This window comes from Mus pahari, chromosome 14, assembly GCF_900095145.1.
Source record: "Mus pahari chromosome 14, PAHARI_EIJ_v1.1, whole genome shotgun sequence".
Classification (NCBI taxonomy): Eukaryota; Metazoa; Chordata; class Mammalia; order Rodentia; family Muridae; genus Mus; species Mus pahari.
Genome location: NC_034603.1, coordinates 67,713,443 through 67,739,609, shown reverse-complemented (window position 1 = coordinate 67,739,609; position 26,167 = coordinate 67,713,443). Strand labels below are relative to the sequence as shown.

Below are 26,167 nucleotides of genomic sequence, written 5' to 3'. Positions count from 1 at the left end.
GACCACCCAACATAATACCTGGAAACTGGTTAGAGGGAGATGGTGATGGGGCGGGGCAGAGTTGGCGTCCCCCAGCCCCCCCCCCCCAGGGATCCCCCAGTGTCTCTGGAGAGGACAGAGGCATTAGGGTATTCACCATCCCTGCCTCTTCAAGCTGGGAAGAGACACGTGGCAATGGGGCGTTGTGGGCCCTAAGGAGGTGGAGGGTGTGGTTGCCTCTGGAGCAGGAGACAAATCATTAGTGGGTGGATCTGGGCGGGGCTGGGCCTCGGTGCTGAGCCGGGAAACAGAACGGAGGAAGAGGATTCCACGCGAGGGAAGGGCTGGCAGGTGTGGCTGGCTGGCTGGAAGGATGTATATTCTAAGGGATGCCTGGCCTGGGCTGGGTGAGGGTGGGGGACCCATACATGCCTGGCTGGCCCTGATCGTCTGACCCCTGGCAAGGTGCCTCTGGGTGACAGGGTCTCAGTGTCTGGGTTGCGTTGGGTGGTGAGCAGGGGGTGCTAGTACAAGGGCCTGCGAGTAAAGTGATGGCTTTCGGAATGTTTTTTTTTCATCTTCCAAGTCAAGGTTCCTGTAGGAGACAAACCGGAAGGAATCTTTTTCTACCACCAATCACTCAATTCTAACCTTTATCCTCTGTTAGGAAGACCCCCCTCCCTCGCCTCCAGTCACCCTAACAATTCTATACGCACTAATTACTCCTTACTCATCTGATTTAAGATAGCTCTCATTCCAAAAACCAACCTTGGGGCTCACGGGAGCTGAGCATCGGGGCAGATGTGGCATGACTTGTGCCAACGTCAGTGCACATTTGTTAAGTGCCAGCTGTAGCCAGAGCTCCCCCACTAATGGAGCGAAGGTGGACAGACCCAGTGTAAGGAGCCCGGTTTCCCCGGACTCCTGTTCGGCTCGGGTCTGAGACAGGCCTGGCTACGGTTCACTCTGGAGCCTGCTGGCTTTAGGGCAATCTTTGGAACGAGCTTGGGAGTCTTGGGGGTTAGTCCAGCTTGGAGTTAGCTCACAGGGTTCTGGAGAACATTCAGTGGTTCCCCACAGGACTTCCTCTTGCCTCTGTTTCCACCTGGGCTTCGCCCCAGTGATCATGGCGCTAGTGTGAGGAACCCTTGGAGTTCATCCTCTCTTCTGCTTTCAGTGTTGACAGCTGCGGGGGTAGCAGGGGCCTCTCCCTGTTGAGGTGGAAGGCAGGTTCAGGCATGAGACTGCCTCGCTCACTCGCTGGGCCACAGGGCTTCTACGGCCCTCGGATGCCTGGATGGACCTCCTGCCCTAGCAGGGCAAGCAGAGCTGTTGTTGCTATCGCCAGGTTGACCTGACCGGGGCTCCATGGGTACCTCAGTTTCCCCATGCTGTTGGAAGGATCTGAGGAAGAAGGTTCCTGTCGTCTCACCCCTGGCCAGGGATGGCCATGCATTGCGGAGGGCTGTGGAGAACTTCCTGAGACGCAGAGCCACCTTGTGCTGTGTCTGTTTCTCCATATGGATTGGACCTAGACTCCGATATGTGCCAGACAAGAACTATTCCTCTGAGCCACGTGCTGAATCCCACTGAATTTTCCTTTATTTTATTTTTTTATTTTTGATTTTTTTTGAGACTGGGTTTCTTAGTGTAGCTTTGGCTGTCCTAGAACTTGCTCTGTAGAGCAGGCTGGTCTTGAACTCACAGAAATCCACCTGCCTCTGCTCCCCCCCCCGAGTGCCACCACCACCACCACCACCCAGGTTTTATTTTATTTTTTAGTTTAGTTTTCTTTTTTTTTTTTTTTTAATTTTATGTGTGTGACTATTCTCTTTGATTACATGTCTGTGTATCACATCTGTGGCTGGATTGGGTCCTGCAGAGGTCAGTAGAGGGATTGGATTCCCTGGAACTGGAGTTGCAGATGGCCTGAGCCATTGTGTAGGTGCTGGGAGTTGAACTTGGATCCTCTGCAAAAGCGACAAGTTTTTTAAATCACTGAGTCATCTCTCCAGCCTTTTACTTCTTTATTTTTTTAACTGTTTTTTTTTAAAAAGATTTATTTATACAAAAGTACACTGTAACTGTCTTCAGACGCACCAGAAGAGGTGTCAGATCTCATTACAGGTGGTTGTGAGCCACCATGTGGTTGCCGGGATTTGAACTCAGGACCTTCGGAAGAGCAGTCAGTGCTCCTACCTGCTGAGCCATCTCACCAGCCCCCAGCCTTTTATTTTCTTAAAACTTCCTTCTGTGCTGTACAAGCCTTTAAATCTCAACACTTGGGAGGCAGAGGCAGGGGGAATCTATGTCAGTTTGAGGCCAGCCTGGTCTACATAGGGCAGCCAGGGCTACACAAAGAAACCCTGTCCCAACAAACAAAGCAAAGCAAAGCAAAAACAAAAGAAAGACAACAACAACAACAACAAAAATCTAAACCCAAGCCAAACAACCTGCACAGAGAAACAACAAAGGCAAAATCTAAAACCAACCCCCTAAAAACATAATCTCTGTGTGTGAGTGTATGAGTGTGTGTGAGTGTATGTGTGTGTGAGTGTATGAGAGTGTGTGAGTGTATGAGAGTGTGTGAGTGTATGAGTGTGTGTGAGTATATGAGTGTGTGTGTGTGAGTGTATGAGTGTGTGTGTGAATGTATGTGTGAATATGTGAGTTTTAGTGTGTGTGAGTGTATGTGTGTGAGAGTATATGTCTGTGAGTGTGTGTGTGTGAATGTGAGTTTGTGTGTGTGCATGTGTGAATGTGGCTGTGTATAAGTGTGTGAGTATATGTATATGTGAGTGTGTGTGAATGTGAGCGTGTATGTATGTGAGTATGTGTGTGTGTGCATGTATGAATGTGACTGTGAATGTGTATATGTGTATGAATGTGAGTGTGTGTGAATGTGAGTTTGTGTGTATGCATGTGTGCACGTGGCTGTGTGTTAAGTGTGTGAGTATATGTATTTGTGGGTGTGTGTGAAAATGTGAGTTGTATTTGTGTGTATGTGTGCATGTGTGACTGTGTGTATGTGTATATGTGTGTGAATGTGTGTGTGTGTGTGTGTGTGGTTCAAGCCTGCCCCAGACCCTGGAGGTCAGAGGATAACTAGTAGCAGCCATGTCTCTCCTACCTTGTGGGTCCTCAGAACTGAACCCAGCTGTTATGCTTGGTGGTAAATGCCTTTACCCGCGGAGCCATCTTTCTAGCCCCCTGCTGTTTTTTTAAATTTTTTATTTATTTATCTATCTATCTATCTATCTATCTATCTATCTATCTATCTATCTATTTATTTATTTTTTTCCTCATTAAACTTGTTTTAATGGTCTCAAAATTCTGTGACAGATTTTTGGTCAAGTTGTTTCCATTAAAAAGTACTGATTTTGAAAACTAGTAACTTAAAACTGCCACACACACACACACACACATACACACACACACACACACACACACACACAAAATGGTCCACAAAACATTCTTTCCTTCTGAAGGTTTTACGATGCATTGCTATCATTAACCAGTCTTTCACTATTAAACTTAAATGGCCAATTGGGACAAACAGTTCTGAGACGTTCTTCCGCCACTGATTAAGACTGGGGTGGCAGGTGTTAGGGGTAATATCCATTTAGCCTTCTGAGCTTTCTGGGCAGACTTGGTGACTTTGCCAGCTCCAGCAGCCTTCTTGTCCACAGCTTTGATGACACCCACAGCAACTGTCTGCCTCATGTCACGAACAGCAAAACGACCAAGTGGAGGATAGTCAGAGAAGCTCTCAACACACATGGGCTTGCCAGGGACCATATCAACAACGGCAGCATCACCAGACTTCAGGAATTTGGGGGCCATCTTCCAGCTTCTTACCAGAACGACGATCGACGATCGAACTTTTCTTTTCTTAGTCTCACTAAGTCACCCAGACAGGCCTTGCTCACCCTGTAGCCTAGGACAGGCCATGCATTTGTTTCTTTCCTGCCTTAGCTCCTCACAGTCTGGTGCTCCACACTGGCTGGAGCCGGCTAGACTTTGCCCCTTAGCTGGGTAGGGAAGGCTAGCTAGCCAGTCCTTCATCGTGTGAGGCCTCTCTGGGCTGTGGAGTTAGAACAGAAACCAGAGAAGAATGGCAGCCTAGAGAAGAATGGCCTGAAGCTTGCTGTCAGGAATAAGGGACGCCATGGGGCCAGTTGCCAGTTGCCAGTTGCCAGTTGCCAGTTGGTGTGGTGAGACATTGGCTGGGGTTTTTGGTGGTAAACAGAGGCCTAGCTGACTCTGTACTTCTGGGGCCCTGGAAGCTGAAGCCTGGGGTCACCAGAGGCAGAAACTGGGCATCACATTTTCCTCCCAAGATCTTTGAGGGAATGTGGAAAGATGGTGATGTTAGCCAGGCTTTGAGGAAGCTGAAGGCAAGGGTGGGCTTGGAGCTGGAGTCCAGGTCAGAGGGGTAGGGTGACCTGGCCCACAGCTGAGGGGAGCCGGGAGACTGGGGGAGGGGCTGCAGGGAGTGGTCTGATGGGCAATCCAGAGAGCAGCCAGTACAGGGCAATAGCCAGCTCCTAAGGAGAGCGGGTTCTTGGGAGTGAGGCTCTGGCACTATGTGGAGTGTGGGTGGCCTCCATAGCTGGCCTTTCCCTGGGAGGGAAGCTGGGGTAGAACTTGTTCCTGGCCCACTCAGGTGAATGCAGGTTCTGCCGGCTTCCTTTTCAACCCCATGACAGTCTAGATTGGCAGGAAGTCCTTCTTGATATCTAACCTTGTGGTGGCGACTGGGCATTTCTCTTTTGAGTTGGCTCTGAGTCTCCCTTATCACAGGACAGGTGGGAACGGGTTGAAGCCAGTGCCTTATCCTTCTTTCTCAGATAGTTCTTACAGCTCTTACTCTGGTGCCTCAGATGAGGGGCATCTTCCCGTGAGAGCCACCCCTTCTAAGCAAGAAGTCCTTGCAGCAATCTAGCATCTTTCCAGGAGTTCTGGGCTATATTGGAAACCCAGCTCCCTCCCTGTCCCCGAGTGTGGGCAAGGAGCCCAGGCCACCCGTGTGCCTCCCATCCTTGCCTGGGCCCCGGGCCCTGGCCACCCCTGGAGGCTCCGCATTCAGACAGGCTCTGCTCAGACGCCAGTGTCCTGGCAGCACCTAAATCATTAGTGCCGCAGAGATTAGGCGGCTAATCTCCTCGCTGGGTGGAGCAGCTGCCAGGCTGTGGGATCTCACCGCTCCCCTGCAGGGCGCCTGCTGACTCCCAGGACTGGGATGTGGCTCTTCCATGGGGCCTGACTCCTACTCGGGGTAACCCTGGTGATAGTTCTGCTTTTCTGTGGCTTGCCTTCCCCTGGCGGTGTCTCTGGGAACCGTCTGGGTTGGCTTTCCTCAGTTGTGGGACAAGTGAGCAGGGGCCACACTTTTTCTCTGGTCTCAGGCTCAGTCTCCATCTCCCACACCTACTTTCCATTTTGTCACAGCTTTGCCTGGGTCAAAAATCCTTGGGAGATATCAGTGGGTTTCTCCTTTATTTATTAATTTATTATTATTATTATTATTTGTGTGTGTGTGTGTGTGTGTGTGTGTGTGTGTGTGTAGCATGCCATGCTGTGTGTGTGGAGGTCAGAAGACAACTTTGTGGAGTCAATTCTTCCTGCCTTTACCGTGAGTCCTGGGGATTGAACACAAGTCATCAATCTTGTACAGAAAGTGCTCTACCCACTTAGCCTTCTTGTCTACCCTGGTTTCCTTTTATAGATGAAGAAACAGATACACGCTCATTGACTTCTTGAAAACCTAAAGCTCCCTTTTGCCAATGGCCGTATTTCTTCTTTCTTAGTCAGGGACCCTCAAATCTGAGGCTATGTCTTACCTTGAGAGCTTGGGATAGTTCCAAGAGAGCTGAGGCTACCCCACCTTAGACTGAGGGCCAAGACTATCATGTACGGGGGCGAATATCCACTTCTTTCTCCCTGAGACCCTGGGATTCCAGGAGGGACCAGATCGCCTTCCTGGTTCCTGGGCCTGTGGAGCCTTGTTTGAGGCCCTTCCCTGTTCCTGGGCTAGATTCTTCGGACTCCCCCCAAGAATGAGCTCAGCTGCCTAATTGTGGTTGAGGATGGAAGATCACCCTAGCCTGGGGCTACAGCTCCAATACCACCTTTGTTTTGGAACAGAACAATGGACAACTAAGAGGTCATCCATGCCCAGGCTGGGCAGGCACAGGAGGAGGCCTCAGGATGAATTACACAGGTCCAGCCCAAGCCTCAGGCCATGTGGCTGTAACAGAGACAAATTACAAGGTTGGGGTTTTGGCTTGGACTTCAAGGAGCAGGGGCTCAGTCTCCCTTCAGCCTGGCTATAAAGGGTAGCCCAGGGTCTCCATCTAGTCCAGACCCCGTGGCTTGACCTGAAGATAACATGGCTTCCACTACCAGCATCCGCCAGTTTTCAACCTCCAGCTCCGTTAAGGGCCTTTGCACTCCTGGCATGGGATTCTCCCGGATGTCCTCTGTCCGTGTTGGGGGTGCCTGCCGGGCTCCCAGCCTCTTGGGAGGTGGAAGCTGTGGCAATATGTCCGTCACATCCTCCCGCTTCTCGGCAGGCTTAGGAGGTGGCTATGGTGGTGGCTACGCTTGCAGCCTGGGAGGGGGCTTCGGCTCCAGTTTTGGTGTGTCGGATGCCCTCCTAGGGGGCGGTGAGAAGGAGACCATGCAGAACCTCAACGACCGGCTGGCCACCTACTTAGACAGGGTGCGTGCCCTGGAGGAGGCCAACACTGACCTGGAGGTGAAGATCCGGGACTGGTACAAGAAGCAGGGGCCCGGACCCACTCGTGACTACAGCCCCTACTTCAAGACCATAGAGGATCTGCGGAACAAGGTGGGAGCCCCCTGCCTCCCTTCTTCTGTCCGCCCATGGTCCATCCTCAGAGCAGAAGACCTCCCCATCATAGGCCTCCACCATTTGGCCATTCACCCCTCCTTCTCTCACATCTCTGGGATAACCCTGTGTGTTTAGGGGTATCCTGGGTTGTGAGGTCTTTGGGAACTCTCCAAGAAGATGGAGAAGAATTAGTCTCTTCCCATGGAACTTATCTGGAGTGGGTGCTAGAGGAAGGATGGGATAGCTTCAGGACATTGAAGGCAGTTGCGGACATTGCGACCGTAGAGAATAGCCTGATAAAGCGTCTGGGGGGTGGACAGCATCTGGTAAGGATGCTGCACCATTAGGCTAGGTGTGGTCGTCTTCTTTTCTCTGGGGCTACTCTCCTGTAGCCTCACTCTTCTCCAGCCCACCCTCCTTGATGGATGACAGCAGTCTTTGATCCAGAATCTTGGTATTCCTTCAACACTTTAATGTTCTGTCTATGCCCTCTTTCTTGGGCTGACTTCAGAGTCTGTGTGTTCTCAGGGTGTGTTAGTTGTGGGTTTCCCTCTCTCTATGATGGCTCTTTTAGGGTCCGGTTTTCAACTCAGACTGGAAGCTAGCCTGACCGAGGTGGACCCTCTCTCTGCCCCTACATACTTTCTTGATCTCCAAGAAAATGATTTTGGCATCAGTAAATGTGACCACTCAGGTCTTAGCACTGCTCTGGGATGGTCTGGGCACTGAGGCCTCTGGAAAGCAGAGGTTGAGGATCACTGAGAGACAGACTAGCCACAGACTGGTCCCAGGCAGCTGTGAGGCTGACCCAGGCTCTGCGGGGAGAGAGTCAGCCCTACGGCAGTCTAGCGAGGGGCTTTGTCCGCTCCTGCCTGGGTCCTCCACCTGGCAGGCAGGGGATTCCTGTAATCTCCTTGGAAGCAGAGATTCTGGCTGTGCCAGATCAGATACCAGGTTTTGTTGGGGCAGCGGGGAACCCAGGGGAATCCTGGTGAGTCAGTGCTCGGCATTTTGGGGTTAGCCAACACTTCGCCATCATCCTCAGAGCAAAGTCCACCGCCTTCCCTGGATTCCCATTCCCTGACCTCAATATTCTGGCTAGGCTTCCTGGGCACACTGCATGCCAGGTACCCGGGGACACAGAAATGTCCAGGTCTTTGCAGGCTACAGATGGTGAGGCAGCAAAAGGGAAGAAACTTGACCCTTAGGCTTAGCCTGACTAAGTCACTGCAGGAATGTAGGGCCTGGAGTAGGGTCTTGGAGAGGGCTGAGGTGGCCCTAGACATACAATGGTTCCTATGTCTATGGAACATCTTCCTCCTCGGTCAGCTTGAAACCATGGTAATTTCCACCTAGCTCTTGCTATGGGGTGAGTACTCCTCCCTCCCCCCAACCCCATTAACACTCTTGCTTGGGCCTAGCCTTGGGCATTTCCAACAATTATGGACTTCCTGTATCTTCTTGGGCTCTGCTCTGGCTTTGAGAAGGGGCCCCGGTCATAACCTCATTAATCAATTAATTAGTCACATAACTAGACAAATACACCCTGGGGGCTGACTGTGGGCCAGGCGCTGTGCCCAGGCTTGGGGAGTCCAAAGAGAACCAGACAGGTATGGTCTCAATCCATTCCCGTGTTGCTCTGAGTCCAGGGGAGGGAGCAAGTAACCCAAAATGTAGTGGAAACTGAGATAAGATTGTCCCAGAGATGGATATGGGCTATGAGGGAGACAGTGGGGGAGATGGGCGGGGCAGGTAGACGCAGCGCCATGGCGGGGGAAGTTGGCAGGGCTTTCTGGATCAGGTAGGGGTGATCCTGGAGGTGAATTTAGTTGGGACTAAGGCCCAGGCAGCTTAGACCCTATGATGACAGATGGATGCTTATTTCTCTATGTCACTGTGCCATGTCCCATCTCTCTGTGAGTCCTTGGGGGGTCTTGGCAGTTCCTGAAACCACAGCTGGTTGTTCAGAGGATGACACCAAACAGACACTCATCACCCCTCCCATGCAAGGCTGCATGCAATAACAAGGTACAGTAGAGCCTTCTTCTGGGGTTCTGTGGTGGGCACTTGCTCATGGAGTTCACCATCACCCACAGATCCTGGCAGCCACAATCGACAATGCCAGCATCGTGCTGCAGATCGACAACGCTCGCCTGGCAGCCGATGACTTCCGCACCAAGTGAGTCTGTGCCTATGGGCTGCCCCCGGGGAGCTGGCGGTGGGTTCCCACTCTGCACACAGCACGAGCACAGTGTGTGGACCATGCCCCTCCCCCCACCTCCAACCCTGCAGGTACGAGACAGAGCTGAACCTGCGAATGAGCGTGGAGGCCGACATCAATGGCCTGCGCAGGGTGCTGGATGAGCTGACCCTGGCCAGAGCCGACCTGGAGATGCAGATTGAGAATCTCAAGGAGGAGCTGGCCTACCTGAAGAAGAACCACGAGGAGGTGAGGCCGGCATAGGAGACATTGGAGGAGCCCGCTGTGGAGCTGGGTCCACAGAACTTCTGCAGGCTGAGTCTGTGTACTAGGTCCAGTCCTCATCACCAGTGCGTTCCTGGCCTGGTGGTGACCCTCAGTGGACCTTGAGTGAAGTTGGGGGAGGGGGAGATGCAAAGGGTAATTGGGAGGGGGCAGGGGACGTGGGGGGGGGGNGATCCTCCAGAGACTTCCTTCCGCTCATCCCTGCAGGCTTGGCTGACCGTGCAGGAACAGTTAGCTCACTAATGAGTGAATCAGGCTAACACGCAGTACTAATTATTATAATTAATTATAACAAGGCGCATTTGCTCAACCTTACAACTGATTCACTACAGTTACTTCCACTGACACTGACAACACGGGCTCTTGCCCTTCTCCTTTGGAAGCAAAGAAAGAGAGGCTCAGAGAGTGTTAGAGACATACACTAGCGCTGCACAGTGACTTGACCTCGCACCTGCCCTGTCTGACTTGTATCCATCCACACGAGGGTCTGACTCCACCTCTCCACAACTCCCCATCCCCCTGACTCCCCTTTCTAGAGACTTCTGAATTTTATGTCTCCAGAGTGCAGTCCAAGGATGGAGGTCTAAGACCCCACTTGGGACTCAAGCAGTGTGCCATTGTGGCTTCCTTCCCAGCTCAGCACTGCCTGTCCTGGGCCGGGGGAGCTTGTCCTCCCAGGTGCAGGACACCCAGAAAGTGCTTCCCTGAACTCCCACCAGACCAGCATTGTTTATTAAGGTCTGGCTTGGACAGAAGCCACCACAGGGTGTCTCACCCATGCTTATGCTCTTGGGTTGATGGCTAAGGGACAAGGCTAGGGGGTCAGGAAGTAGGGTGAGGTTGCCTTTTCTTCCTTTCCCCCTCACCGGAGAACTATCAGTTTCCTCTCCTTTCACACAAATTCGAATGTAGGTGCTAGGCGCGCTGGTGCTAGAGTGTTTGTTAGGGGAGACTGATGGAATCCACAGCCCGCTGAGTACAGGGCCTGTCCTCCGTGTGGCAGCTTCACTCGAGAGTTGCTGGCCTGGCTGTCTGCCTGCTTCCCTGAGGACCAGGGTCTCTTCCCAGAATGGCTTTGGGTGATCTCCTGCTGTCTGTCCTCTCTGCCCAGGAAATGAATGCCCTTCGTGGCCAGGTGGGCGGGGACGTCAGCGTGGAGATGGACGCCGCCCCCGGTGTGGACCTGAGCCGCATCCTGAACGAGATGCGGGATCAGTACGAGAAGATGGCGGAGAAGAACCGCAAGGATGCTGAGGACTGGTTCTTCACCAAGGTGGGTGGCCATGGGCGGCAAGTGTGCTCATGTGTGGTTGCGGATGCTATCCGTTGGCATGGCCAGGGTCACTCTCAGACACATCGGAAGCCACTCGGAGCTGTACTCAGGCTTTAAGGTAACTGTGAGGCCTGGAGACGCTCAGACACTCAAGGCTTTCCCTTGTGACTATGGCTGTGGTCTGGGGAACTGATCCAGGCCACCCAACCTGGCTCAGGCTCCACCCACCACAGCCGTTCACTGCATGTGTTTGGATATGTAGCGGTGCCTGGTGCCTCGGATAAACACCTACTGGATGCACATTTGTGGAGTCTGGGGACAGTCACTAGCACACCAATAAGCTCTGGTGCCTGCTTTGAGGTGTTGTAGTTCAGAAAGGGTCCCTTGCAGGTTCTAGATACATTGCATGTGTTCCTTGTGGGCACAGAGGGGCTCTGGATACAGGTGCCTATACACTCCTCTGAGGTCAGGGAGGGGTAGTTCTGGAAGGATAGGGCTTAGGGACAGCTACCATCCTCTGTTCCCTCTGAAAGCCTCCTTTAGTCTCTATGCTCACCCTGCCTTCCAGACGGAGGAGCTGAACCGAGAAGTGGCCACCAACACGGAGGCCCTGCAGAGCAGCCGGACAGAGATCACGGAGCTCCGCCGCTCTGTGCAGAACCTGGAGATTGAGCTGCAGTCCCAGCTCAGCATGGTGGGTCATTGTCCCTGTCCTGCCTGGTGCTTGTCACTTCTGTTGAGTCCTGCCACACAGAACCCGCACTTGGAGGACCAGAAGCAACCTGTTTAGCCAACCCCACTGGTCCCTCTCTGCCCCAGTTACAGTTCATTTAAGTCACTCAGATGAGGCCACGCTCCCTTCCCAGGTGGGTGTCATCTTTGGGGAAGGGTTCCACGTTTGTCTCACTGTCAACCTGTCCCTTGGGCCACAGAAAGCATCACTGGAGAACAGCCTGGCAGAGACAGAGGCGCGCTATGGGGCCCAGCTGGCGCAGCTGCAGGGCCTCATTAGCAGTGTGGAACAGCAGCTGTGTGAGCTGCGTTGTGACATGGAAAGGCAGAATCACGAGTACCAGGTGCTGCTGGATGTGAAGACCCGGCTGGAGCAGGAGATCGCCACCTACCGCCGTCTGCTGGAGGGAGAGGATGCCCAGTGAGTGGGGTCTAGGCACTTACGAGGCTGGGCTGGGTCTTACCTTGTCCAAGGAATGTCACCAGTTCGATGTGAATGTGGAGGTGTGCAGGGGTGAAGCGGATGGAAAAGGTGTGGGTCCGATTGTGAAGATTGTCACGAGTACCACCTGAAGCATGTAGACTAGATCTTGTGGGCCAGGGGGAGCCATGGAGCTACCTGAGGCAGAGTGATGGTCATTTAGGTCTTTGGGAATATTTGCTCTGGCTATGGAGGGAAACCCGGGCCAGCGTGGAAGTGGATGGGCAGAGGAGGCTGTGGAACAGGGAATCTGGCCGACTGACAGAATCTCCAGAGCCAGGGGTAGGGTTGTGTAGACAGAAGAGAGGTCTTCCAAAAAAACAGCAGGATGGGATGCCCATGTCTCTGTGTGTTCGAGTGCGTGTGCGCGTGCACGAGAGAGAGAGAGAGAGAGAGAGAGAGAGAGAGAGAGAGAGAGAGAGAGAGAGCAAGAGCACATGGCTCACAGTTTCAATGCCATAAATGCTGAAGGACTATGTGAAGGAGTGGGAAACAAAGACCCTGGGTTTCTGGTTTGGATGACTGATCTAGTGTGACCAGTGACATCATTAGCCAGGTCAAGGTAAGGTGCAGGGCAAGTGATACTTCGATATGGAATTGGGAATGCTTATAAAAGTCCATGGGAAGCCAAGAGTGTCCTGGGGCCTCCATGGGTGAGCCAAGAGTGTCCTGGGGCCTCCATGGGGGAACCAAGAGTGTCCTGGGGCCTCCATGGGGGAGCCAAGAGTGTCCTGGGGCCTCCATGGGGGAGCTAAGAGTGCCCTGGGGCCTCCATGGGGGAGACAAGGGTGTCCTGGGGCCTCCACAGGGGAGCCAAGAGTGTCCTTGGGTTTCCATGGGAAGCCAAGACTGTCCTGGGGTCTCCATGCTTAACCACAATTCGAGATTTTTGCTTTCTAATAGTGGTGAATTTTGTCTACAGTGTAACCAGTGTCTCTTGCTTTAAAGAAAGGAGTCTTATTGGGCCCTTCAGGATATGGAAAATCCACTTGTGCAGTGTATCCTTGTAAATCCGGGTTTAGTAGCCCACAACACAGCCACAAATGCCCTTGGCTATTTCTTTTCTCCTTCCTGTTTTGAGGAGCCTATGGGATTTGATCCTTGGTTTGTGCTGTTCTCTGTGAACTCCTAGCTGTGACTTCCCAATCTGTGGGATGTCTCTTACTCTTCCGGGACCTCCTCAGCTGCTTATCCTTCCCAGACGTGCTCCCGGGGTCTCCTTGCTCGTGGCGCCTCTGGGCTGACAGGTCCCCTTCTCCCCACAGCCTGGCTACTCAATACTCCTCATCCCTGGCTTCCCAGCCCTCCCGAGAAGGTAAGAGTCTAATATGGGGGTGGGGGGGATTAGCGGTGCTATAGCCTAGCTGGTGGGTTGGGGAGGGGCTCCTGCCTGAGGCTCCCTGTAACCCCTCCTTTGCCATCTGTAGGCATGGTGACCAGCCGCCAGGTGCGCACCATCGTGGAGGAAGTCCAGGATGGTAAGGTGGTCACCTCCAGAGAGCAGGTGCACCGCTCCACCCACTGAGGTCCCTGCCTGCCTATGACAGCCCAGGCCCAGGGGCTAAGGCTGCAGCTCCCTGCATCTACAGCCAAGCCTGACCTCCCATGAGCTAGCTGTTGCCTCCTGGGTTTGCTTTGTGCTGCCCCTTACAGAGAGGCAGGCCCCTTGGGTTGACCCCAGAAATTGCTAATAAAGCTCTGAAGAAGTCTGATCCCTTAATTCATCATTTGTCTGGTCATTGTCTCAGGCAGCGTGGGCTCAGCGCTCAGCGGCTGGGGAGGGTTCACCTAAGCGTCTGGTATCGCTTGTTCTGCCCACTCGATCCAGGCTTGGGTTGTTTTGGAAGTTAAGACGGGAGGAGATGGAAGGATTGAGGGTGGAGGAGGGGAACATCCTGTTTTCTAAGAATCTGCCTCTGGGGCTGGCTCCTGCTCCCTGGTCCCTGGGAGGGCCTGCAGCCTTTCTGGGTACCACACCTGTTAAAGAACACCTTTGTATTAAAACAAAGGGACAGGGGTCTGACTGGGAAAGGCTTTCTTGGAGTGGTGGAGGACCTTGATGGATGAGGGGGTGGCAGCCCGGGAGTCTCAGCCCAAGAAGCTAGACCTGCTCTACCTGGCTCCCTGGGGGTGTGTGTGGGGTGGGGCGGCGGCGGCGGGCGGTGTTTGTGAGTGTGGGGGGCGTCCTGTTTGCTTTGGTGGCTTGGCAGCTCCTGGGCCATTGGGGAAACCTCTCCCAGCTGCCGATGGGGGCTGTCTAGACCTGTCTGGGAGGAGGAACCCATTGGCAGTCTGAAACAAGACCTCATTCCGCCCAGCAGGCCTCCCAGGACCCTGGGACTGAGGGCTGGGCTTAGGATAGTGGGTGGGGCTTGGTGGAGCTGGGGGTGGGGCCTGTGGCCCACCCTGGGAACCACTCCGTGGTCTTTGTCTTGGGGAACCTGGCATGAGTGGGGTAGGGTAAGAGTGTTAAGCGTTATCTTTTTTTTTCCCCCCTCTGGTTGGGACCTGAGCTATTCCATCCTCTTAGGTCTATCAGGGTACAGAAGAGGGTAAAGAACATGAAAGGAAACAGCCCATTCATGGTCCCCAGAGACTCCCTTTCATAAGGCACCCCTCCTATGCATAACTCTGTTTTCCTCTGAACTTCAGCAGAGCTCGTGTTTGCCCATCTGGCCCTGGAAGCTAGCTGTACTGTAGGAAGGACGTAGAGAAACATCTAGAAGGGAAGTCTGGGCTTCCTAAGGACTCAGGGATGGGGACAGTTTTAGATAACTGGCCAGAATGAGCCTCATCCCAGGATGTGTGCCTAGGTGTTGGGACTGTTCAGAGGGGTGACTCCTGGGTCAGGGGTGTTGCAGCAGAGTGAGGAGCAAAAGGATGTGCTATGCCAGCCCACGGCTTGAGTGAACTGGGCCTGTTTGGACATCACATTCTTTGCTAAGCTCTGATTTCCTGCCCGGGTTGGCAGTTGGAGGCTTGAGATAGTTTCTGTGTTGTGTGGTGGGCCTGGCGGGTATAGACCTAGCTCTCAAGTCAGGATGTGTACTTGGTCTTTTCTGATTTCCCCAATCCCCAGATCCAGGCTTTTCACACGCGGGGAGTGGCATGATGAGAAGGAAAGACACCTCAGGTGTGTGGGGTGCCTAACTCCCTACCTCATTTCCCATCACACTGGGGTGGCAGCTGCCTGGGAGGGCTGGGTAGAGGTGACGTCGCCAGCTCTTCTTGTCCGTATTAGGTCATGGGAAAGCGTAGCTGGAGGGCCTGCCTGAATCACAGGTGACAGGCTTGAGACCAGAGACAGACGGACCGATGCACGCACGCGCGCGCGCACACACACACACACACACACACACACAATCATTGATACCCAGGACAGGGTTTGGTGAAATGAAGCAGAGCCCAGAGGTGGGAGGGGAGGGGGCCCATAGCCACCTGGGAGCTGGCGGGTGTCCAGGGGTGATGAAAGCCCAGGGGAATGGAAACAGCGGAGAGCCTGTTGTAATCGCTACGCCCACTGGCTGCCCTATAAAGGAAGCGGGCGAGCCCCAGCGCAGCACGCACCTTGGCGCCTCTCTTCCTCCCAAGCCCTCCAGCTCCACATCCATTGCCCGCTGCCACCATGACCACCACCATCCGCCAGTTCACCTCCTCCAGCTCCATCAAGGGCTCCTCTGGCCTGGGTGGAGGTTCATCTCGAACCTCCTGCCGACTGTCTGGCAGCCTCGGTGCAGGCTCCTGCAGGCTGGGGTCAGCTAGTGGCCTGGGCAGTGCTCTCGGGAGCAACAGTTACTCCAGCTGCTACAGCTTTGGTACTGGCAGTGGTTATGGAGGCAACTTTGGGGGTGTTGATGGGCTGCTGGCTGGAGGGGAGAAGGCCACCATGCAGAACCTCAACGACCGGCTGGCCTCCTACCTGGACAAGGTGCGTGCCCTGGAGGAGGCCAACACTGAGCTGGAGGTGAAGATTCGGGACTGGTACCAGAAGCAGGCCCCGGGGCCAGCCCGAGACTACAGCGCTTATTATCATACCATTGAGGATCTGAAGAACAAGGTAGGATTGCTGGCGGGAGGGGCATAAACCACCTACCTCCTGCCCTCATCGAGGCCTGGAGTCAACTGGGGCTGCCACCGGGTCTCTAGGCTCTAGTTTGACCCATCTCCCTTTGAAGGGGCAACTGACTGGGCCAGGAACAAGCTGGCATTGTGAGGCTCCTTTGAGTGTCTTTTTCCTCCTGGAGCAGTCCTCGTGTCATTGATGTCTAGACCATGAGACATCATGGTCTAGGTGGAGGGCTGGTTCCATAGAGTGGAGCTGGACTTGTGAGTGTCCCAGGAAGAAGGGGTTTGGGTGATGGGTTCAGAGAGTGTGCCCCACAGCAATGCTAAGAAAAGAAGCAGGAGAGGGGTAGGGCAGTGGACTCCTGCGGGAAGGTTCTGGGGACTTTTCTGACTTCCTTGGCTTTCCTTTTGTCCCTAAGGATATTCCAACATTATCTAACTCCTTCCACCTTCCAGCTTGAGGCCTCTTCAGCCCTCAGGCTGAGACTGGCACGAGGAGGGTCTGTATGAGCAGGCAGCGCTAAGTTTCATCTTATTGGACTCCCTCCCATTTGCCCATCTCTGCCAACAAGGGTGACACCGCGTAGGGAGTGGTTGGCAGGAAGAGGGGTTTTCTCTGAAAGCGGTGAATCCCAGCCTCCAGCCAGGAAGCCTGGCTCAGAACACGCACCTAGGTTGACCCATCCTAAACTCAATGACCCATTGCTTTGTCATCTCTCCAGATCCTCGTGGCCACTGTGGATAACGCCAGCATCCTGCTCCAGATCGACAATGCCCGTCTGGCAGCCGATGACTTCCGTACCAAGTGAGTCCCAGAAGGTTACAAGATGAGGGGGATTCTGGGACAACTTTCCTCACCCTATGACTTCCCAGAGGACGGGGGAGAGGGCCTGGGAGTTATGAGCTGAGCCCTTAGTTGGATGAGCAAAGGCAGCCACTTCTGAAGGTAGCTGGGGGAGGAGGAAGCAGAGGAGGAGTCAGGAAGCCAGTGGGCATGGGGTCTTGTCTTGTGACTGTCCCTGGGGCTAGGGTTGTGGCTTGCTTCCATCCCACCCTCTGACCCTCTCTCAGTTGTCCTGGCTTTGGCAAAGGGATGGCAGAGATGACAACAGGACAGAGACCTAGGTGTTAGAGCATCCTGGCCTGAGGTCTCTGGTTTTCATTGCAGGTTTGAGACAGAGCAGGCCCTGCGCATGAGCGTGGAGGCCGACATCAATGGCCTGCGCAGGGTGCTGGATGAGCTGACCCTGGCCAGAGCTGACCTGGAGATGCAGATTGAGAATCTCAAGGAAGAGCTGGCCTACCTGAAGAAGAACCACGAGGAGGTGAGGAGGCAGGGCCAGCAGGTCAAAGACGATGAGGAGTGGGTGGCAGTGCCCTGGGGTTACCTGCAGTGGAGGGCGTGGGAGAGAGGGCTTGTTGAATTTAGTCATCCTCCTATAGGGCTGCCCTTTCTTTAGAGTCTTCATTCCTGTGGTCCAGAGCTTCCACACATCCCTGCATCTTAGGGACCTGCTGGGCCTCAGGAGGCCTTCTTTCCTCTCCCTGCCTCACAGTGACAGAGGAAGGGGGAGATGTCCAAACGCTTGTTTTAGTTCCAACTCTTAAACCTGGACTGCACAAAGGCATTTGGAGATTGGAAGGGAAGGTTTTTGGGCAAAGGCCTAGAATCCGATGTCTCTGGAGAACCCTCCATCTAATGAGGGAGGCACAGTGTGAAGGTGGGCATTGAGTCCATACAGAACAAACAAACAAACAAACAATCCATAGAAGGATCAGAGGGAAGAGGCTGGGCAGATCAAAAGGTCTTTAGGAAGGGGCTTAGACCTAAGTGTGAGCTAGGGAAGGCTTGGGTCTGTAGGGCCAACACTGGTCCAGATGACCATATCTTCATCCCCTCTTCTCACAGGAGATGAATGCTCTGAGAGGCCAGGTGGGCGGCGAAATCAACGTGGAGATGGATGCCGCTCCCGGTGTGGACCTGAGCCGCATCCTGTCAGAGATGCGGGATCAGTACGAGAAGATGGCAGAGAAGAACCGCAAGGATGCTGAGGACTGGTTCTTCAGCAAGGTGAGAGCAGCTGCAATCCAGACAGGCCTCAGGGTCCTGAGCCCTGACAATAACCTGTCATCTTAGGGATGCCCTACCTTGTCAAACAAACTACGTGGACTCTACAGAGTCAGGATTGCCCGTGGCATCAACAGAGCTAGTGTTAGCTAGCCAGTCATCTGGGGGATGAGTGGGAGGTGCCTTGTGGAATCAACACTGTGGGAAAAGACCCTGGGGGATTTCCACCCTTCTTTAAGAAGCCAGGAATCAGCATCAGAGGCTGGGCTACATGTCCTGGCTGGTTCTTAAAGTTTCTGTTCTATTGCCTGCTACTTGTAGAGATTAGCCATAACATTTCAATGAGTATGTTTCAAGGCTTGGGGAGTAGGGAACTTGGGGACAAGGCTGATCAAGGCTCAGGGGCGCTCAGGTGGTTACAGCTAAAGGATAGGGTATGATCAGGTCCAAGGTACCTGTCTGAGCTCTGGGTCACGGGAGCCATGAAGCGTCTGACTTTGGGAAGGGTCCAGTCTCACGCTTCCTGTCCTGTGTCCTGTTTGTAGACCGAGGAGCTGAACCGCGAGGTGGCCACCAACAGCGAGCTGGTGCAGAGCGGCAAGAGCGAGATCTCCGAGCTCCGGCGCACCATGCAGGCCTTGGAGATCGAGCTGCAGTCGCAGCTCAGCATGGTAAGGATGCTGCTACGCACCCAGGGATGGTCCAGCACCTGGGAGGTAGCTCTGGCATGCTCACCACTGACTACCACCTGTTCTCCCGCAGAAAGCGTCCCTGGAGGGCAGCCTGGCCGAGACAGAGAACCGCTACTGCGTGCAGCTGTCTCAGATCCAGGGGCTGATCGGCAGTGTGGAGGAGCAGCTGGCTCAGCTGCGCTGCGAGATGGAGCAGCAGAATCAGGAGTACAAGATCCTGCTGGATGTGAAGACAAGACTGGAGCAGGAGATCGCCACCTACCGCCGTCTGCTGGAGGGAGAGGATGCCCAGTGAGTAGAAGCCCACAGGGCTAGGGCATCAGGGGCGAGGAAGGTGCTCTCGGACTTCGTCTAATCTCTCCGACTTTCTTTTGTTTTTCAGCCTGACTCAATACAAGCCAAAAGAACGTAAGGATCTTGGTAACTGAGCGCTGGGGTAGAGGGATGCATGCAGCAGGAATCGCCTAGCAGATTGCTGGGCCAGGGTCCCTAAGGAGATTCAGGGTATGATGGCTAATCTTTAGTACACATAAAAGGAATAGACCTGTTAGGGCTCAGAATTGATGCTCAGAGGAAAGATCAAAGAAGAAAGACTGGTCTGATGAGGTCATGGAGAGATGGCTGGTTACCATGGAGATGATGGTGTAAGGAGTAGACCTCATCTGAATCAGAGAGCCTCTTTGCTCCCAGTTTGCTATAGATGGGTCAGAGCAGTTTTGTCTCTGGGGATTTGAGCCTAGTGGGAGGTAGGGTCATGGTCCTTGACCTCCAGATCTCAGTCTTTATGGGGATACATGGTCTTAATTCTGGAGCTTCTTGTAGAACAGAGATGATGAGGATCTGGGCTTTTGTCTTGGGTATCTCTATGTGGTGGAGGAGATGGCACCACATAGTCTAAGCACTACAGATTGCAAAGGAGTAGATGTAGGACTTATTTCATTCAGCACTTGGTCTACACTGAAGGACAAAGTGGGTTAGAACCAAATAGTCTATCTAGGGGACCACAGCTCACACAGGGGTCGCAGCAGAATGCAGGGCAGAAAGAAGGCAGGTGAGGGCAGGAGGGCAGTGTGGTGTTGAGAGGTGAGCGGAGACTTTGTAGCATCTACCAGGAGAGGACCAGGGTGGGGGTGGGCTGGCTTCCATGCAAGGGACTGAGGGCCGAGAGTGGCTTTCTTTCGCCTGCTCACAGCCCAGGTGTCTGCTTCTCTTGCAGCTGTGACCACCCGCCAGGTGCGCACCATTGTGGAAGAAGTTCAGGATGGCAAGGTCATCTCATCCCGGGAGCAGGTGCACCAGACCACCCGCTAAGGACTCAGCTCCTCCTGCCCAGTTCCTCGAGGCTGCAGAGAGGCAGCTTCCCTCTCTGCTCCGGCATCAGTCTCCCGCTTCAGCCTCTCCCCTGCATTCCCATGCTTGATACCATTAAAGCTTGCTGATCCGAAGTCAACTGTGGCCTTTGTTCTGAACACTGAAATAAATGACCATGGTGACAATAGGTGGACTAGTGTGTGTGTGTGTGTGTGTGTGTGTGTGTGTGTGTGTGTGTGTGTAGGGTACAGGGGAAGCATTCTGTGGATACCCATCATTACTCTTGTCGATGAAGGTAATGGGTTAGCTTGTGTAAAGAGAGCTTAGCCTGTTTTGTATCCCCTAAAGACATCTCCCCCCCTGATAGGGATGGGTGGTTCAGGCTAAACGAGTTTTGGAGTAGAGTCAGCGCATCAGGGGTGGCCATAGGTAGCCTTCTCTTGTCCTGTATGCAGTCCCATGACCTCAGGCAGTCACAAGGCTCTTCCTTCCGAGCAATCTCATTTCTCACCCATAAATGGATGGGAAAGATCTCAAGTGCAGGAGCCTGATTCCCCAGGGGTGACTCATCCAGTCTCTGAGTCCTCCCCGAGAGAGGAGGTGGACCAGGCTGGGGAGAGGCCGGCAGGTAGAGCGGGTGGGTTGAGGTTCCCATGGGAGTCTCGTGAACCCACAAGAATGGCTCTCATGGTCATAGTTTGGCGATGAGTGGGAGGCCCGTGCTTCTTGGAAAGGGCAGGTTCCTACTGGGGAAGGGAGGAAGAATGGAATCTTTCTTTCAGTGTCTCCTCACGTGATCAGTTGGCTAAGGATAGGGGTGATCTGGGGCCTTGTGTAGGGCCAGGACAGGGAGCAGTGGCCCTCTTCCTGATGGTTGGTACTCTTGATTCTTCACTGGCAGGAAAGGTGAGGGAAGGAAACTGAGTCCTGAGGAAATAGAGGAGGGGCAGTTCCTGCTCCAGCTGTGCCTAGGGACCTCTGGATGCCAGGAGAGACTCACTCTGATAGCAGCTGTGAAGAACAGAGTCAGGGGCACCTACTTTGAGTAAAATCTGGAAGTCACTGGGAAAGGCAGCTGCCTTCCTGGTTTTATCCAAGGACTGGGGTGGTGGTGGTGGTGGTGGTTGGGCAGAAGTATAAAAGGGGTTCTCTGTCTAAATTCATTGCAGGGATTTGGGAATCGGGGGCAACCTTGAACCAGCACCTAGAGATATCTTCTCTCTCTCTCTCTCAGTGCCCGATAGTGAGAGTGAACCTAAGTGCAAAGGCACAGGAGGCATTAGAACCCCAGAGACCTGATGCAGGGGGAGCTTGAGGTCGGGGAGGCCGCCATGGACCGGCTCAGGGGAGAGGGATGAGTCCCAGCCCCTGGAGGGTGAGGACTGTGGGTGGGTCACAGGTTCTTCCTAGACCTCGGAGGACAGAATTCACCATGAGAGGCGAGAGAGCATTGGTGATGCTGGTGTGGGGGGTGTGAGTTCTTCCTTGGGCTGCAGCAGCATCCAAGAGACTCAAAGCTGCACCAGCTCTGCGTCATCAAGCTGGCGCCTCTCAGCTCTCTGCCAGCAGGTACAGCTTGGATGGGGGCAGGAGAGAAGCTCACTCCCCCAGCCCCTGATGTGCATCAGGTCATAACCAGAAGAACCTGTCACTCGGGGAGCGGGGGTGGGGGGGCATGAGCTCATTTATCTGAACCACAGTCTTAGGAAGCAGGGAGAATCTGGGGAGAGGTGCCCCATTGAGTGGATTGGGACACCGAGGCTCTGACAAGCTGTGACTCAGCTGTTCTCCCAAAGTGTGACATTATCAGGTTGCGGGTGGAGCAGGGGAAGGCGGGAGTGAAGCCCTACTCTGTTCTGGGAAGAGGCCATAGCTCCACCTCCTACCTCTCCTCAGCTGTTAGGCAGGGAAGGGCTTCCTCCATTCTGGAAACTGGGGAATTTACTCTTACTGCTATTGGGAGGAGTCAGTGTTGGGAGGGGGGTGTGTGCAGGAGACACTCCTGGATTGTGGACCGCTCCTGAGTGTGTGGGTGATATGTGTTTGGTGTGTTCTGCGGTGTGTCCCCATGGAAGGGCCCATGGCATGAGGTCAGACTGCCATACTGAGTAGCTCCCTAGGGGACCGTGTAGAGAATCTTGGTGGCTTTGTCCCAGGACATCTTAGATACTGGGGATAAGCCTGGCTTGTGGCTGAGTGCTGAGACTGTGGAGGGTTCACAGTTCATCTCTATGCAGTCTGCCCACACCACCAACTCCCCTTTCCTGCGACAGACACGGCCCCACGCCACCGGTAGTTGAGCCTGAGACGCTTCTCCCATCACACCAGCTCCTGGGAGGTTTCTTCAGAGAGATGGATGTGGTGAACAACATTGTCTGCGGCACAGCATGTGCCCAGCTCAGCACTGAGTCTAGGGGAAGAAGGGGACAGTGTCCTGGGAGGACTGGATGACTTCAAACAAACGGTGGGCCTGACAATACACTCAGTCCTCATGCAGTGTGTGTCTCTTGGGGGAGTTGCGGGGAACAGAGATGCTGGAACCAGTGTGGTTCTGCCTCTAGGGACAGGGCAAGGCCATATCCCAGCTAGAGAGAGAGCCTTAGGCTCCCCAAGGGCTCCTTGTTTGTGACTGGTGTGAAGGCCTGTGGCAGCCTTGCTCTCAGTGGGGGACATCAGACATGCAGGAAGGAGAGGACAGTGAATATACATAGGAAGGGCCTGACCTATGTGGATTCCTACTGACCCAGGACAAGTCACAGAACTGGGTCTGCAATGGTTATTTATTCATTCCCGAGGACCTGGTTCTGTCTCCTTACATGGTGGTATTCTACCAAGACTCAAACACACAGCACTGGAATTGTCCCCACCTTATTCTCTCGCTAGCCTGTACATTTTGGAGGACCTCTCTGTCTTGTTCTCTGAGTCAGGGGTCTGGCACATGGTGGGTGCTTTCTAGACCCCATTGAATAACTGCAGCAGCGCTTAGTGGTCTAGCAAGCACTTGCTTCATTTTTTCTTTCTTCTCATGTGCCTGTGAGACAGCAGTATTATTCCCACAACCCAGAGAAGAAAACGGATTCCCAGATATTGAGCAACTCACCCCTGCCTGACTCCCGGTTGCTCTGTCATGGTGCACCACATACCCACCAGGGACCTCCCTGAAAACCCCCATCCCTGCGTCCCCCCCCAACATCTCACAGCTCTCAGAGCTACCTCCTGCTTCTCCAGCCTGGGAATCCCCTGGGGGAGCTTGTAAAAGAGCCCCAAGACCAGGCTTGTCCTGGGTAATGCTAAAGCAGGGGTTGGGGCAGGCAAGGAGACTGGGTAGAGATTCTGATGATCCCATCGGATTTAAGAACCGCTGTGAGTTGAGGTGTGGCATTGGCCAAAGATATTTCTTGGCCAATTCAAACGTGACAGAGACATGACTTCATACCCGAGAAGGGGTGGGGTGAAGGGCAGAGGTGGGGGAGGAGTTTATTGCCTGGAGATATGCCAGCTTGACTGGACTCAGTGCCTGTTCCCTGTAGCTTAATGGTTTTGGTTCTGACAACTTTGGGATAAATATGCATCGTTATCGTACAGGAAGTGCCCCCCACTGCTCTACTTTCTTGCACTACCCGAAGCCCAGACACAACCTTGGTCTGCCAAGATCCTTCAGAGGGTCAGCCTTCTCCTTTATAGTTAGGTCCCAGAGGAGGTCACACTTCTTCAGTTGTCTCCTGTGGTGGATATGGTCAGGGAGTCAAGCCCCACAGGACTTCATACCGTAACCAGAATGTCTGTGTTCCTGACTGTGGGTTTTTCTCTAGGGTCAGAAGACTGATTATCTCCTATTCCCTAACCTCTGAGAGTAGGGAACAGTGTGTGTGTGTGTGTGTGTGTGTGTGTGTGTTGATATGAACCTTAGCTTGGCAATTGGAGCTGGGTTTGAGTCTCTGTCTCCTTTCATGCTGTTAAATCTTGGGCAAACATGTCACTTCCTGTAGTTGGGGTATGGTAGCCTATGGTGACCAAGATGACCATTTCCAATCCTAGGGAAGATGGATCTGGGGTTGGGCATGAATTCCAGGCCCATTCATCCATCAACAGACTGGTTCCATGTAGCAGTACACAATTAATTACTCAAATTAATCCTGGCAGCAGTCGCAGTGGCTCAATATCTGCCTTAATATTCTGGGTTCCTGAAAGAAATACACACACAGCCTTTTATAATTTTAAGCCTTAAACAACTCAATGGCTGGGCTACTTCCTAACCTCCATGTGGCTAATCCACCTCCCTCTGATATTCCCAAGTTTGTGCTTACTAAAATCTCTATTTCACTGTGCAGCCCAGGACCCAGTCAGGCAGCCCTCTTGGGCCACTCTCCCCTGACTTCTACATGGTGGCTATGGTCTCTCTCCCGTACCTTCTCAGCCATGCTGTCCTTCCTGTCTACTCCCAGCATGGAGGATCACATTATTCTTTCTTCCTTCTTCTGTCCATTGCCCAGGAATCCTAAAATCCCTGCCTCTGTCTGCCCACCCAGCCATTGTCTGCTGGCAACTTTATTTACCAATCAAAACCAACTGGGGGCAGGGTCCCTCAGTGTCTTGTGTGCAGATATGCAAATTCTTGTGCAATTTTGGGTACCCACATTAACATAATATAATCAGCATTAGACCAAACCCACTACATTCCCCCTTTTTGTCCAGTCAAAAAGACCCTTTTCTCTCAGATATAAACTGAGCACAATTATAACTCTTATGCAAATTATAAGGTATGATATACACTTATAATGCCTAGTCTATTGTATTTGGCAATTTAGATACATTACTCTATCATCTGTCCTAACTTTAAGATGACACAGAAGGAACATATGTGGGCCACCTCAAGGCTCTGAAAGAGGACATAAAGATATTGGTGGTAGTTGACTGCAGATATGCTAGCTCAGGGCCTCCAAAACAGATATGAGACAATGGGTGATAGTGGACCCTGCTGTTTAGATTATATTAAACATAGTTTTCAAGATGGTGGTAGTGGTGCATGACTTTAATCCCAGCGCTCAGGAGGCAGAGGAAGATTGGCCTCTAAATTGGAGGCTAGCCTGGTCTACAGAGTAAGTTCCAGGGCAGCCAGGGTTACACAGAGAAATGCTGTTTCGAAAAAAATGGAATGAATCAGAAGAAAGAAAACAAAACAGAAAAAACTTAATATTCGGGAGCGCATGTGCTGAGGTCCGTTCCTCTTTCCGCGCAGGAGCCTTTCGCTTTTGGTGTGCTTAAACCCTTAAGCATATTCTTGGGTCTTGTACGTTGACTTGTAAAAGATGAAATTCTGAGCAAAGTGGGTTTGTGAGAAAAGCACACCCCTTTTCTAGAAGTGTGTTCCCTGGGAGAGGCACATGGCAGATGACATCAGGGAGGAGAGATTTGAAGCTCAGTGCCTGTGAGGGTAGAGGCCACTGCTGCTAAGCTCAGCGCCCTCTTGTCTAACGTGTGCGCTCCTGCTTCCTTGCTCTGATCAAACTGCCCAGTGCTTGATCTACTAATATGTCCCATCTGAAGTCTTCTTTTCCAGAAGCCCAGGCCTGGAGACGACTGCTGGGGTCAAGGCCAGAGAAGACTATAGATCACAGCAGAGTAGTTTAACTTCTATTTGAGTGACAAACAGCCCAGAATGATTGTGATAGCAATAAACACACTTCCCTGCCCCAGAAAAACTGCAGCAAGACTCTTTGGGCTCCTGTCACCTCAAGAGAGGAACTTCAGGAAAACAACATTGTCAAGTGCCGTGGGTGTGGCCTCATGGGATCCAAGAGACTGTCTTTGGGCCCAGACTCCATCCTTGCTCTCAGGCCGAGGCTATGCCCATTGTGGTCAGAGCTCCTACCAAGCACTATGGGCAGGTAGGTGAGAATGGACTTACCTGGCGCCCGCCTGCAAGGCATCATGGGAGCCTGGAGAGTTCTGGCTTCGTGGCTATAAGCTTAGTGGCACTGGTTGACTCCCACCACTCTCTTGTTTTTCCTCAGTCCTTGTCACCAACAAGGTTAATCCAAGGATCAAGAAATGATGTGAATTTGAGATGGGCAGAGAGAGATTCTTGATGGTGAAGAGTCTGATGTTGCTGGAGCCTACTGAGCCCCTATCACCTGTAGATTGGTGTTGGGAACGACACCCACCATGGGCCTGCTTCTGAGAAGTGTGTAGCAAGCATGACAGGTATTCCTTACCAGTGCAAAG

At 53.1% G+C, this 26,167-nt stretch overlaps 2 protein-coding genes across 2 annotated transcripts; both read left to right on the top strand.

The window, feature by feature from the left end:
- Nucleotides 1-6,370: 6,370 nt before the first annotated feature.
- LOC110331110 (keratin, type I cytoskeletal 42) lies at nt 6,371-13,521 on the top strand. The gene is made up of 8 exons (XM_021211494.1): nt 6,371-6,832; nt 8,932-9,014; nt 9,128-9,284; nt 10,432-10,593; nt 11,162-11,287; nt 11,526-11,746; nt 13,072-13,121; nt 13,234-13,521. Exons 1-8 carry the CDS (start codon nt 6,371-6,373, stop codon nt 13,329-13,331), a joined length of 1,359 nt encoding a protein of 452 aa, XP_021067153.1. The 3' UTR covers nt 13,332-13,521.
- Nucleotides 13,522-15,373: 1,852 nt separating this feature from the next.
- Nucleotides 15,374-20,129, top strand: LOC110331111 (keratin, type I cytoskeletal 17). The gene is made up of 8 exons (XM_021211495.2): nt 15,374-15,863; nt 16,594-16,676; nt 17,040-17,196; nt 17,781-17,942; nt 18,485-18,610; nt 18,702-18,922; nt 19,014-19,039; nt 19,848-20,129. The coding sequence occupies exons 1-8, from the start codon at nt 15,432-15,434 to the stop codon at nt 19,940-19,942; spliced, it is 1,302 nt and encodes a 433-aa protein (XP_021067154.1). The 5' UTR covers nt 15,374-15,431; the 3' UTR covers nt 19,943-20,129.
- Nucleotides 20,130-26,167: the final 6,038 nt, after the last annotated feature.